The 15,337-nt window shown below is 39.3% G+C and overlaps 1 protein-coding gene across 3 annotated transcripts in view; it reads left to right on the top strand.

Moving 5' to 3' along the window:
- Positions 1–13,888, top strand: part of LOC137295231 (uncharacterized) — a 72,162-nt gene extending 58,274 nt beyond the window's left edge. For all 3 annotated transcript variants that reach the window (XM_067826559.1, XM_067826551.1, XM_067826567.1), the window contains 14 exons: positions 963–1,027; positions 1,560–1,744; positions 1,878–1,949; positions 2,346–2,483; positions 3,018–3,077; positions 3,839–3,926; positions 4,573–4,748; positions 4,899–5,045; positions 5,565–5,625; positions 6,172–6,311; positions 6,786–6,961; positions 7,190–8,396; positions 9,040–9,395; positions 9,966–13,888. In XM_067826559.1, coding sequence (XP_067682660.1) covers positions 963–1,027; positions 1,560–1,744; positions 1,878–1,949; positions 2,346–2,483; positions 3,018–3,077; positions 3,839–3,926; positions 4,573–4,748; positions 4,899–5,045; positions 5,565–5,625; positions 6,172–6,311; positions 6,786–6,961; positions 7,190–8,396; positions 9,040–9,395; positions 9,966–11,215 — 4,121 coding nt within the window. In that variant the 3' untranslated portion in view covers positions 11,216–13,888. The remainder of the gene's footprint in view (positions 1–962; positions 1,028–1,559; positions 1,745–1,877; positions 1,950–2,345; positions 2,484–3,017; positions 3,078–3,838; positions 3,927–4,572; positions 4,749–4,898; positions 5,046–5,564; positions 5,626–6,171; positions 6,312–6,785; positions 6,962–7,189; positions 8,397–9,039; positions 9,396–9,965) is intronic.
- The last annotated feature ends 1,449 nt before the right edge of the window (positions 13,889–15,337 follow it).

Genomic DNA, 15,337 nt, shown 5'->3' with positions numbered 1-15,337 from the left:
TTCACAAATAGTCTTAGGCCAGAGGTGACTATAACTCCCATACTTTAACACAGACTTACCTCTGTCTTAGTCATAGACCCCATGATAATAGCAACAAGTCAAGTGTTGAATTGTATACGCCTTGAAACTCTGATTTTGACATTTGTTTACTCAGCATGATAAAGATAAGCACAGATTCAGGTGACTAAGTTCAGCCTTGGGAATAATAACAATGATCATGTAACGAAAAGTCATAAACATGGTACTTAGTTTCTATGTGGTAAGGAAATCTGTTGGTGAATGCACAAGCCATTCTTTATGAGCTGGAATAAAAACTATGCACAAAGAAATTTAGTGCTTTTTCCTTGTGAGATATATTCTTTATTCACAGTGGAGGTCAACCATGTGTTTCCTTAATTGCTAGACACATACATACCCCACCTAATTGCACATTTCGTTATAAGTGTTATTGTTGAAAATGATGCTATTGATACACTGATCACGTACAGCTGTTTACATGTGTCTGGACTCAATGGCATCCCCTTAGCGTCTCATCTTTAAAAAAAAATCTGCTGCCGATGAAAACAAATAGAGCCCCAGTAGCTCTCCTTGCTGTAAGCCTAGTTCTTCGCATCTATGTGTGACATACTAGTGCATATCCCTAGGAAAACATGCATATTGGCTCATGTATTGTGCATAATATATTTGCTATGTATATATTTTTGGACAAACTTCTAGCAATTTTTACAATGAATTTTAAAATGGCTGACTTCATGCCATGTCTACCTGGATGACTCCTTACTTCTTTCTGAACAGAAAGTATTTATGGGATTCATCTTGAAAGTTAGTTGTTAGAATATAAGTTATTAGAAAATGTTAAGCATTTTTCTAGAGGTTTGGTGAATTGAAAGGCTTGCAGAAATGTGTCATTAGTTGTCAGATCTTTCATTTTGTTGGTCTGATGATTTAAAACTTGCTTCCAGGTGATATCCAGCACCACCTCCAGTCTATGCTGTACCTGCTCCGACATGAAGATCGCATCAAAGTTGTGAGTATAGCACAGACACTTTGTGTTTAGGATGTCATGTATTGTCTTGCATTGCTTTACATTGTCTTACATTTGGAAATTTCTAGAGCAGTGGTGGAATCACAGAATATGAAGGATCCACTGTTGGGGATTACCTTTCTTGTATTAGTGAGTTTCACTGGTATGATAAAATTAAAGCAGTGGAAGTGTGGTGTCATGTTTCACCCTCATGAAACTTGATTTGTTGGTATTATTGTCTACATCAGAAAATTTGCCCTGTATTATGTTCAGCTTGTCTTTATTCAACCAAAAGGGATTGAAAAAGTCCACCAAACAAGTTTTCTTTTATCTATTCTTTTTTGCCTTCCAGAATTGACAGTGCTTTCGAGGGCTGACTGTAAAAATAATATTTTTCTTATTCTATTTTTTGTAGTTATATAAGTGATCCTTTAGGCAAGTTAAAACGGAGGACTGGAGGGTGTAAGATGTAATATAATGGCCATATTTCATGTCCATTGTCCCAGAAACTGAATTGTTCCTCTCCTCTGTCCAGGCAGTCAAGCTGGAGCCCTCTGGAGTGGACGGCCATCAGCGCTACATGGCTCTTGTGTCCACAGTGGGGAGACAGGACACCGAGGAGTCTGTCATCCTCGGCATCGACTACGTGAAGGACATCTCCACCATTGGTCTGGTCCTCCCCATCTACAACGGCACACAGATCAGGCTTGATGGTGACGGGTGGGTGAAATATGGAGAATGTGCATGAAAATAGGGTGTACCTGAATTAATTTTCGAAAGGTTTCTCCTGAAAACAGTTCAGTGTATTTCATCATCATACTCTGATTTGGACATTGTTTGATTGTTATTACAGAGGTTTCAGTGTGAAGATATCGGCAGATGACCACAAGTTCCTCTTTAAGCCGGTGTCTGTGCAAGCCATGTGGTGAGTGCTGACAGAGTTGTCTCCCTTTAGCAAATCATCTGTACATTTTGACAACCACAACAAGATGTGTCACACTTTTCTCAAACAAATGTTGTACATGTCCATGGAACATATTTATAGACTTTGTGTATTAAACTAACCGTTCTTGCTACTAATAGCTACAGCATTTCTGGTGTCGTCCATCTGTGATGCTAATATTGCTAAAAGCAGTATAAAAGCAGTATAAAAACATACTCAATAGTATTTACATTTATATTATATGAGTCTTCAGTTGCTAAACTTAATGGTTCGAGTGTGAAAAAGTTATCAAGATCAGTCCAACCACTGTTTTCACCCCCAGTTGTAGTGTTGAGGTTGATGAAGATGTTGTACGTGTGTTTTGCTTGTGTTGTCCAGGTCGGTGCTTCAGAGTCTACAGAAGGCGGTGAAGGTGGCTGAGGATGAGACCTACATCCCCAATGGTCTGACACACACCTGGGTGCAGTACTACATGTCACAGGTGGACAACTCTACTCCAGGGCTTGTCTCCCAGTGGTAAGTCAGGATAGAAAAGGGTAAAAGTCCTTGAAGGTTTGACCCAAGCAAATCAAAATTAGAGTTACCCCCCCTTAGCTCATGAGCAGCTCCTTGCATAGTTGTCCATCGGTCGTTTGTCCACCTTTGGCTTTTTTGACTGACGCCATTGGATGAACTTGACCCCAGGAGGTTGTTGCGAAGGTCCGACTTTCTTTTTTGTGGAAGCTGTGATGGTTGAGGGGGTTAGATGGCAAACTTGGTCTGTTGGCAAACAGGTGCCTGACACTGACTCAACCTAACAATAGTGCTAGAACCTTTACTTTTCAAAGAAAGTGTAATCCCAAATACAGCGTGTCACATCCTCAAAGCAAATTTTTATTATGGTGAGAGTAATGCCTATGAGCTCGTCAGCAGCTCCTTGCAGTGTTATGAGTTCTTCATCTTTGACTTTTTTACTGGCACTTCAGGAGTTAGTTTGGCATTTGTAGGTATTGCCTTTTTAATCAAATTTCAGAAAACAAAATTCGTGAAAATCATCATTGATTGTTTCAGGAATGTGATGGAGGGTGTTGAGGTCAATCTGTCCACTCTGGTGCCAACAACGACTGATGGGTGAGTACCCAGACAAGACGTAATCTTACTCTGTGTGGAGATAGAAATACCCCAACACATGTGAAACCAATTTCTTCTCTGAAACATCCCTTGAGTCCATGCCGTCATGTTGCTGAGAGCAGCTGTGAACAATGCTGCCTCACTTCAGGCATTATAATTATTACCTCGTTTTGGATCCTCGATATGAATATTGATGCCTTGATATCTATGCTTGAGGCAACTGACCCATTAAGATCCAGTGATCAACAACATGAGCATTGATCTGCACAACTGGGAACCGATGACATTTGTCAACCAAGTCAGCGAGTCTGACCACCCGATCCCGTTATTCACCTCTTACGACAAGCACAGTCACCTTTTATGGCAAGCATGGGTTGCTGAAATCCTATTCTACGCCATGACTTTCAGGTGTCCCTCCAGCTTGATATACTAAGGGGGAAAAAGTAAGGGATCATATGAAAACAAAAGTGTTCTTTTATTTTTTTTCCAAGGTTTCTTCACAGGTTTTATATCATAGAGCTTGTGAAGAAACCTGGAAAAAATAAGGGAACACATCCTTTCATGTGATCCCTTATTTTTGTCTCAATATATATTGCCATGTGTGGTGCTTAGCAACAAAGAGATATCGATATGACAACAGGCCATTGGCTTGTTATGTATATATTGCGCAGTCATTCAACTTGTGACAAAATGTATGCCATTTTTTATGACTTTGTTGGATGTTTTTGAAAGGTGAAATGCACAACTGTTGCTGTTTCAAGGGAGGCTTCTGAGATGAAAACCAAGATTAGCAGGAGCCTGAGAGAAGTCATGATGAAGGCAGACTTGGATGTGGCAACTTCGAGATCTGTGAGTTGTATTCCATTAAACACTCGAGTGTGAACAGAGGCATGTTCGGAATCACGAGTGCCTGCACTATTGCCTCCTGGGAACACTCGATTGAAGACAATCATGACCAACTCATGTTATTCTGGGACAAACCGAACAGCTTCTTGTCTTCTTGTTAGAGGTTAGGGAAAGGGATGTGAGATGACATTATAGCACCTGATGAAGGAGCCAACATTGCTCCAAAAGGATGTGTTATTCACGATTAAGAAGTTGACATCCATGAATCTTGATTTTTTGTTTGTTTTAATTGTGTTGAATGAGGATGCTTTGTTGACACTCATGGTTGTTCATGGGTGCTCGAAAGGGCACAGGCATTCAGGATGAAGAGCTTGCTAGTATTTGCGGGCACTCGCGGTTCTGAACATGCCTCTGGTTCATTGTTTGTGGAGGTTGATGCTTATACTGTCAACCCTTTTTCACCTAGTTCAGACCCTGCTATGGACATGCAGTTGCTGAAAACCTAGGGCCCATTCTTCTCATGGGTACAAAGTGTGAAACCCATTCCTGGGCTCTCTGTTGTGAGATTGCTGGAACATTGCTATAAATGGTGTAAAACTAAAGTCACTCACTATGGATTTTCAAATTGTTGGATTTCTGAACCTTTCAGCTTCGTCTGACAGTGGAAGAATCCATTGGAGCAAAGCTTAATGAGTTCCGGGAATACTTTGACTCGGAGATGATGAGGATTCTGGGACAGATGGATGCGCCATCACAGATACTCGACTTCCTGTATCTGGGCACGGAATGGAATGCTTCCAACATCGATGAACTCAATGAGAATGGGTAAGAACTGACTGGACATGTGATATTCCGCAGATTCATTGGAGGACTTTGAACTATGAAAAATGCGTACATTATCAGCTGATAAAGTTCTCACTATGATTGATCTTTTATGGATACAACTTCAAATTAATGATGAAACATTTCTTTCAGTGTGAAATACATTCTGAACGTCACGAGGGAGATTGACAACTTCTTCCCTGGGCAGCTCAAGTACATGAATATACGTTTGTACGATGTAGAAGAAGCACAACTGATGCCTCATTGGGAGAAAACCTACAGATTTATATCAAAAGCCAAGTAAGAATTGCTGATGTTACTATATATTGTTATAATTTCAGAAAGTGATATTTAGAAGACCACCACTTCATTGAAATGTGCTGTGAATGATGATCTTGGCTTTGATCTCAAGTTTCTCTTAGTCTGGCATTTCATGGGCTGTAACTCCCTCAGTCACAGTTGTTTACCTGAGAAATCTCAATGTTAGGTCAATGAAGATCCAGGTTACAATTGATCTTCAGTAACCCATATTTGACGTAAGAGGCGACTAATGGGGTTGGATGGTCAGGCTTGCTGACTTGGTTGACATGTTTCATCATGTCCTTATTGTGTAGATTGATGCTCATGCTGTTAATCACTGGATGGTCTGACCAAGCCTCAATTATATATAGACTTATGCCATATAGCCAGAATATTGCTAAGTCTCTGGTCCAGACTTGATTATTTATAGATTGATGCCATATTGCTGAGTGTGATGATGATGATGATGATGATGATGATGATGATGATGATGATGATGATGATGATGATTGTTTTCAGAAAAAATGGTTCCAAGGTGCTGGTTCACTGTAAAAGAGGAATCAGCCGATCAGCTTCAACTGTGAGTAAACACAGAAATATTCATGTATCTTTCTTCAAGAACCCCAAATACTGGAAAGTTGCTGTCAAATATGTTGTTTTTGTTTGTTTCCATTAGTTCTGCTTTAAATGACCTTTAAGTTGATGTAACACATAGGTTTGAGTTTCTGAGACTGACAGATGACAAATGAGGATAAATTGGCCTTGAGAGAAACTATTAAGAAAAGCGTTGGAAAAAAGTATCCTTATATATCTATCACTTGATTGTCTGGACCAGACTCAATTATTTAAAGCCATTTAGCATGAGTGGCATTAATCAACAAACAAACCAAATTACTTATATTCTTCCAGTCTTAAAGTAGATGACAAAATAATATCTTCAGGATTTTCTTTCATTATGAAGCCTGAAAAATTGGCATTAATCAACAAACCATCAGTCCATTATTGTTCCAGGTTTGGAATAGATAAGAATCATGCTCATAATAGCAATCACTGGATTTTCTGACCCAGGCTTCATTTTCATTTGGCATAAACAAACAAACAACAGATTGTCGTACCATTGTTTTAGGTGATAGCCTATCTGATGAAGGAGAACAAATGGTCCCTGGATGACGCATTTGAGTTTGTCCATGAACGGCGAAATGTCATTTATCCCAACGATGGCTTTATGGAACAGTTAAGGACATACGAAGGCATCTTGAGTGCAAGGTGAGTGTTTCTGATTTCTTAAACTCTTAGCCTCTGTAGAGTTGGGCTGCATAATTATTGATAGTCTGTTGTTTAACTGTTAATTTTTTCAATTCTTTCTCAACACCATCATCAAGTCATCAGTGTTTAAAAAAGTCCTTTTGAATCTATTGTCATTTTGTAATTATTCATGTCAGACGTTTATCTGAAATGCAGTATGAAGAATAAAAGGAAGTTGTTTTCCTCCAAAACGTGTCATTTATTCAATAGCGCATTTGAGTAAACAAAAAAAACCAGAAGTCACCCAAAACTCTAACAGAATAGCAGTTATTACAAAATTCATTGGAATTGCATGACAGTATATGTTTCTGCTTGTTGAAGTCGCTGACTATTTAGTGAGTGGAAAATATATGACATCTTCATATGGCTGGGAGAGATGTTTTCTGCTTTTGTCAACCTTGTATGGTTATCGATGTTTTGTTTATTTCCCACCAGCAACCAGAGACATATCTTTAAGTCCAAGTCAGCCGAGAATCTCATTGACATGAAAGATGATGATGACCGTGCAAGTGAGGCTGTTTTTTTAGAAGGAGACGATCTCTACCGCCGAATGTTCGAGTCAGGATACAACCCTGCTTCCGAGGAAGAGGTGCTTCGATCATTGGGAAAAGGTGAGCATGTCCTTGACCCTTGGGAGAAATTATTACAGACCACTACCATATAACTGCAATATAGCTGAGTGTGGAGTTAAATGAATCATAAGTATTGATGTTTCTTTTCTCTCAAGGACTATAAAGTCAAACATCTTTAGTGGTCTGCATTGTTGAGTTGTCTCTTCCAGCATGGAATTTTTAATATGTGTGAATATCTTAATGAAACATGACTTGTAAATATTACAGGTAGAGATCTAGAAGATGCCGACATGGTCCATATTGGGGCCGATTTAGAGACGGGATCCCGCAGCACCGACTCCCTGGAGGAGTCCTTACCAGACATCCCATCACCCACACCAGATCAGCAAGATGCGGTCTCCAAGAAGAAGAGTTCCACAAAAGGAGAATACTCATTTACCACACAGTATGATGAGGCTGTGGCTACCAGTGGTGAGGTAGCAGGCCTGGATTTGATTCAGCAGGAGTATGCATCTGATGCTGAGGATGAGGCATCAGTTGCATATCCTGTGGGCAGATATAGCCAGAACGCATCACCTGTTGTCAGTATTAGTGAATGTGGAGGAGGACAACCAGAAGGTCATGGTGATCTGCCTCATGTGTCTTCACAGTCAAGGCTGCGTCCAGACAACAGCTGGATTAAGCTTGAATTAGGGGAAACTGTGCCAGCTCAGGAGGAACCTGTGCTTGGCAGTGGATCCATTAGTGGGTCTCCTCCAAAATTTTTGGTCGGTGAGGATGTATTCTTATCAACACCAGTGCCTGAATCAAAAGATGAAGATGTTAAAATGGGCTCTCCTATGTTAACTTTGGTTAAACAGACTGAGTCCAAAGGTGCTCGAGTTCGTAGTGCTTCCATGGGGGAAGGGAAGGATGTTGATGAATGTGAGAAGTGTGAGAGAGATGTGACCAAACTGTCTGTCAGGAATCGCGCTGCATCCTTAGGGAGTCACAAATCAGAAGATGCAACTGCCCCTGCTGACAAAGATACAGAGACATCTATTTGCCAGGATGGTGATAAAGTGATAATTGATAAAAAGGGGCATTTGGGAATTAGACAGTACTACACCCGTGAACAAATTCCTTGGTGTCCAGGTACAGTGCAGAAGATGAGGTCAGGGTTCTGCAAAAATCTTCCCAGCTCCGATGAGGAGAATGAATCTGGGCAAAAAGATTCAAAACGAGAAAGTCCCACCACAGATGTGCCCATCTTGGATGTGAACACTTCGGAGGTCACGGGCCCCCCAGAGTTGAGATCAAAAGGTGATAACTCTGAACGGTTGACACAGAGTTGTGTAGAGTTACCTTCACATGATGATGAAGATGAGTTTTATGCATTAGAACTAAAGCGTCCCAAGTCTGTGTATGAGGAGGAAGACATCCAGCTCCCACGTGGAATGGTCCGCATTTTCAAAGACAGACTGGAAGCAAACAGGTAAATTACAGACAGTAGGTTTGATAGCTTCTTTGTATATATCATCCACTAGCTTCAGTTACTTACTGCCTGGGAGGGCGGTGGGGTACCCAATGGTTAGACCAGTTGCTTGTCACACCGAAGACTAAGGTTCGATTCTCCACATGTGTGAAGCCCAATTCTGGTGTCACCTTGCAGGATTTAATTGCAGAGGGTAACCACTTGCTGGTAGAACAGCCAGCTAATCAACAAGCATGGCACTCCTGGCTGTTCTAGCAGAACATGGCCCCCCTCCCCTCTCATAAAGTGACAACAAAATGATGAGTGTTTTCAAAGTTATGAGACAAATCTGTTGGTCTGTTGATTTCATGTTACTGGGCAAATTCATTTTTGTTGCTTTATTAGATATTGTGTTATCAAGAAATTCACTGGTCCCAAATGAAATCAAATACACTGTAATATGTCTGATATGAAACATTTGAGCAATATTCTCTTTGTAAGCAACATATTCCTAAGTGTCTTGTTGAACAAGGAAACCATGATCATTTTTACTTAAAGACTGGCAAACATTTACTGGATAGTAACTGCTTTTGACCAGGTTACTTTGTGACCCCACAAACTCAAATTAACCCCTGTGATATGGTTACGATATTTTCTATTGTAGAGCTACTGATGACTCCAAATCATCAACAGAATCTCGTCCCATTCAGCGATCAGCAAGCCTCAAAGAGGAGAGAGAATCTACAAAGTCAAAACGTTCCGAACGTCGAAAGACTTGCTCTCCAATATTATCGCCATCTCATACAGCTCCAATCTGTGACAGCAACAGAGAAAATGTGCTCCCAGAATATTGTAAAGGGGAGGAAACTCTTCCAGACCAAGATGATGGCTCTGAGCAGACGTCAGAATCTCAGCTCTGTGAAGAAAGGGGCAGTGATAGTGAGAAGAATATCACTACAGTAAAATGTGGCAAAGAAGAGGTGCAGCTTGAGAAGGGTTTTGTACAGAAATATAAACAAGGTTTGTAGTGGGTTCATCTTTCATTTAGCTCTATTCAGCTGAGAAGACTCAATTACTGGTGTTGAGTAGCATTACAGCTAGGGAGTAAGATTTAACATTGCCTCTACTGTATTTCAGCTGCATGCTAGCATGGCCAGGTTATACTCTTTTTGTCGATAGCATTGAAATAGTTATTGCTTTACTTCAGTTTTCACACTGACATCACTTTAGATTTTTAGTTCACCAGTGTTTTGGGTTAAAGTCTTTTCTCTTGGTCTGCTTGTTTTGTTTATAGCAGACTAGGGAGATGAGGTAGCAGTTTGCTTGTCACTTGAAGGCTCGGGTTCGATTTCTCACACGGGTACAATGTGTAAAACCCATGTCTGGTGTACCATGCTGTGATATTGCTGGAATTTTACTAACAGCGGCTTGAAAGTAAACTCACTCACGCACTCACTCACTCATAGCAGGCTGGTGGAGTAACAGACTAGCTTACTGTCAGACTTGTTAGAAATTTGGCATGAATATATTCACATCTGTCTATGCTTCTGTCTTTGATTTAAATTGTACACGAATTTTCATCTGTTCCAGATTTTGAGAACCGAAATGACACAGAATCAAGAAAAAGACTTTCCTCCGAGAGCAGTGTGTCCTCTTTGACTTTAGAAGCACATGACACCCAGCTTTCAACAAAAGAAGACACCCTCGGATTGAAACCTCAGGGTCAAGGAACTGACCAACCTTTGGCCAGACAGACCTCTGACCGATGTAGCCCCACCTCTGACATCGTTCCATCCACTGCTACCTGTGATCCAACAGAATACTCAAACAGTTCAGTAGTTTCGGAGAGACTTATCGGAACTGTAAAGGAACAGAAGTCAATACTAGAAGGGAAAGAAACGCTTGAACCAGAGATCCAACCCATTTCTCATGTTTCTAAGAAAAGGAAAAAGGAAGACAAAAGCTCCATTGATCCTCATGTTCGTGCTAAGATGAGAGAAATGGGTTCTGAGTTTCTTTCCCAACCCCAGAAGGAACTGGAAGAAGAAGATATTCAGGATTTGACAATGGTCAAGCAGGTTGTCCGAAATATCGAGAAGGATACAAAGGTGAAGAAGCCGGAGAGGAAGATAATCATCATTGAGGAAGGAAAGAAGGGTGAAGCAGCAGGAAAAGGAGGAAATCAGCCTCTTTCTGAAAAAAGCAAATCATTTGATGATAGTGGAGGCATGGGTTCAAGGAGAACCAGGCAGTGGGTTAAAGATGGGGGTTCTGCCAGCTTTGAAAGTTCAGAAATGATGGATAAGGATTTTAAAGAGAACAGACTTGGTCTGTGCTTGAATCTTGAGGAGCAGGGAGTCCGTTCTGAGGATGACGAGCAACAGAATTCAAATGGAAACATTTCACCAAGGAGTGACTCAGAAGCATCAATTGTAAGGCACCTTGTTGGGCGTTTCGAAAACATAAAAAGCCCGACTTCTGACTCAACAGATGGCAGTCGATCAAATCGCAGCTCAGTTGGAGAGTTTGGTTTGTGTTTTGTGGATAGTAAGAAAAAGAGGGATGAGGACGATGATGTTGAAATGAGATCAAAGCTTCCAGGGTTTGAAACATCTAGACCAGTGCGGCCCAAATCCGCTGACCATATAGCCAAACATGACCCAAGGCCACAGGTTCAAGTTCACGACCAAACAAGGGACTTGACATTGTCACATGATCATTCAGCTGGATCAGGGAAAGGCGAGCGACCTGATGATGCTCGTAAAGTTCGTCGAGTTCATGGACAAAGCAACCCAGCTACTCAAAGACTGGGTGCAAGCCCTTTTTACAACACAATGTAAATTTATGAAATGTAACCAAATGCCTTAGCATCTCATAGTGCGTTAATTGATCAAAATATTCTGGTTATTTATGTGACCTGTAGGATGTTATTGGATGGTACTGGACAGTTCATGATTGTGTTGAAGCTTGAAACAAATAGTAATTAGTCAAAAAGACACAGCCATGTTGGTATGTTCTCAGAAACTCAGATAACCGTCTTTGATGTAACGATTTTCACAAGGAACAGTCGACAGGTCAGTTATGTCTGATTGAGATTTTTTTCAAGGTAAGGAAATACTAGGATGAAATAAGGTCAAGGTTATGAGAGAGAAAACTGATTTTGACTATGTATCAATGAAGTAACTTGACATTCATTCTGTACCATTTATGAAGATGGGTAGGGTTCAAAGACTAACAGCTATCTGTCTCGTGCACTCATACCTCCCCAAACCATGTCTCTGAGGTCACATGACTCCTTATCATCCTGTCCTGTCAACTGTATGATACTGTAATCATGACAATATTCACTTCTTACACATCTGTCTTCTGAAACCCACAATTTAAATTAGCAAGAATGCTTTAGTTTTTCAAATGGTTTAATACAATATGCTTTCAATGTACACAACCAAAAAGAACTTAAATAAAGCCCAGTTCTTTCAAACAACACTAGTATCCATGTCATGACTGATTGACTAGTCGTGTGCTAGAATCTGGTATTTTTCATTGTATTGTGCTTTAAATTTATGTTGCTAACCAGTTAAGGAATGCCTTATTCTTTCATATGATTATAGTTTGTCATGCTAGATTCACTATGGTTATATAAAAGTAGTATATTTTATTTTTGATTATGAGAAACAACAAATATTATTTGTTCTTATCTCTTGATGTAAACTGGATCTTATTGAATGATTTTGTGTCAGTCGTAATCAAATGTAAAGTATTGTGGTGTATGTTTGGTGATCATGATCACATATGGCATTACAATCAAAGTTATTCATTGATACAAAGTGTATGTCAATTTATTGTGAATGTGGATAAAATGTATTTATAAAAACAAAATTTGATATCAGCGTGTGTGTTTTTTTATGATAGGGAAAGCTTGTGTGGTACACAGACTGGTCCATCCTCAGGGTGCCAGGGTAATTTATTGTTACATTCCAAGTGATACCCCTGAACCACTCCTGCTGTAAAAGCACAACAGTGACTGATTAAAAACGAACAGATTTTGGGAAGGGACAGGCCATTTTCTTGTTTATTTAGGTTACAGACTCAATAGCATATGTGTTTGCGTAAACAGGTATTTATCTAAGTTAAAAGACAGAAAGTTTGAAGCAAGAATATAGCAAGAATTTCATTTCATTTCATTTGCACCTTAAACATGCCATAATATATTTTGAAAATTAAGGTCCAATCCCTTTTTTCAAGAAATTTATTGTTAATACTTTACTGATTAGTAATGAAAAACTCAAATAAGGGTTTGGTTGTTTTCAAATTGTGCAGTAGCCTTAGAAACAATTGAGATGGTTTAGTGTAATATTTTGACAAGGATGTGTTTCCCTTTCTGGATGTTTAGCCGTAATAATGGTTCTCAGTATGTTTGCATCATACCTTTGTGGGTGTCTTGGAGCTTGCAAATGTTAAAGACCTGAATCACAGCTGTATTAAACAGACACATGATGTGAAGAGAGGGCTTGAGTTAGTGCTTTGTTACTTGCACTGGTGCAACCCAATATTACTAAGATGTTATGAGTCTTAAGTTGCACAAGGTGCAAGTCCGTTTTGAGAAATGAATCATCAATAAGTCGAACATTATAGGCATAAATACATCAGCTCATTTCTCTTGTGAACTTTGATTAGTTATGGCACCAAAACATCATTGGTGTTGATAGACACAGCTTTGCTGTGATGGCCCTTGTGTTGCTATGGTTTCCTGGGTACTACATCACAGGAATATGTTTATGTGCACCAAAACCTCTGACGTTTTAACACACTGCATTGTGGCAGGAATTTGGCCGGTGCAACTTGGGTTTTTATGGTAGGTTGCACCTGGTGCAAGTAGGTTAACACTTTAAATGGAGTCCTAGGTGTGACACTTGAGAGATGCGAAAACCAAACCAATCACCCTGTGACAAAGTCTTCATTGAAAATGTGAGTGTTCTAGGCTGTTCCTATGGGATGTAAATGCCTATGGCCTGTCAAATAAACATTAGGCATTTGTTTATTGTTTATACTGTGCAGATAAATATTTTGGTCCCAGGGATGTTAATCGGAACATATCAAGAGACTGTTCCAGTGTCCACTGAGGATGAATTTGTGAATATGTTGCAGCATATTGTGTTGTTAAACAAAGATGTTAGTGCTTCTGTTGACCAGTTAGGGAGTAATGCAGTGTGTTTGGTCTATTTACTTGTATGTATCATTGACATCTATTTATATAATTTTTTCAATATTAAAGTATTTATGATCCATCTAATGCTTAAAATATTGGGGTGCTTCTTAACTTTTGGGGTTGAGTATGTTAAGGCAAATTAACAATTTTGTCTCAGGTTTAATTCAAGGGTGTTTAACTAATGAAATGGTTAGAATAATGTGTGTTTATTTCAAATAGGGAATGGTTGCTTTTAACAGGATTTGTAAACACTTGTAAATTACACTTACTCAGATATCAGTTTTGGTTAGAATCAAGAATTTCAGGAAAATATTTTGGAAATGATAATGAGCTGAAAAAATGTGAAATATCATATGATCTGTTTTTGGGATTCATTGGTGTATATACTACTAAAACTTTACTAAGGAACAGGTCATTGGTTGAAGGTGGGATCCTTTGCAAATGTTGAGTAGCATTCTTTTTATGGGGTCGGTTGTATGAGATCCATTCATTACCATTCACAGTTAATTTTCATGCTAAGAAAATGTCCACCAGTTTCCATTTATCATTTGCTTTAGAGAACAATACTGATTTTTGGAAAATGATGTGATGTGCAAGTCTTTGCAAATTCTGAACATTTATGACATAAATATATGTATCTAATTTTCATTGAAAAGACTGGTGTTTTGAATGCATGGTGTAACGGTAGTGCTATTAGTGGGTCCATTTTGAATCTGATATGGTCAGTTCATTGTCCTGATGATATGTTACATTTGGCAGGAAAATGATGTCAACACAATTGGAAAATAAGTCAAAATGTGACATGTTTGATAATATGCTGCTCATAAAAAGTTAAGGACATCCAACTCTTTCATGTGGAAATGTTTAACTCTAGATGCCAGAAATAGTAATATGATAGAAGAAAGACTCATGATTTGACAGGTTAATGATAGTAATATGAAAGATTAAAGTGTTCCTTAACTTGTTTTTGTGAGTATATGAATTTTTCATAGAGCCATATATTTATCCAACCTTGCCTCTTTCACCATTATATTTTTGCAATATAGAATTGGAAATGACAAATTGATAGAGATTCAGGGTTAAGTTTCATTAGTTTGATGTATGAGAGATGTAAGTTGAGGCCATGTTATAATCGTCTTTCTTTGAAGCGCTGAGATCCATGCCTCTTGCAGCACCAAAAAAAAAGATTAATGCGAACACTGAATATGTTTGTTTGAGGCCCATATTGTGATTCCCTAAGTGATGCTGAACTCCCTTCTGTATACTGTCATGAAAGTTTTCTCTTGCACACTGTGTATCAATTATTAAAGCAAAGTCGATAATAGACAAAAGGCAGGTTGGGTTTCAATATCCTCAAGCAATCTTCTTGGAGAATACTTTACCATCCGTTGATTCACCTCAAAAAATGGACAGCATAAAACCAAAACAAAAGATCTCTGTATCATGCCTTATGAGGCTATTAGTGGTGACTGTCCTACAGATCTTGTCGAGTATTATGGTATAAGAGCCTCTGAGATCATGTGGTGGGGTCAAAGTGGTTAAATCATTGGCTCGTCATGCCAAAGACCCAAATTTGAATACCCTCATGGGTAAATTGTGTGCAGCCCATTTCTTGTGTTGCCTGCCATGATGTTGCTGGAATATTGCTACACGCGATGTGAAAAAAAACCTTATTCAGTCATACCTTGTGATTCTATTTAGTATTGATCGTTCTGCAGATCTCATGAAGTATATGCATTAAGAGGCTCTGACA

This window comes from Haliotis asinina, chromosome 1, assembly GCF_037392515.1.
Source record: "Haliotis asinina isolate JCU_RB_2024 chromosome 1, JCU_Hal_asi_v2, whole genome shotgun sequence".
NCBI classification, from domain to species: Eukaryota; Metazoa; Mollusca; class Gastropoda; order Lepetellida; family Haliotidae; genus Haliotis; species Haliotis asinina.
This window is presented reverse-complemented; position numbering and strand designations above follow the sequence as displayed.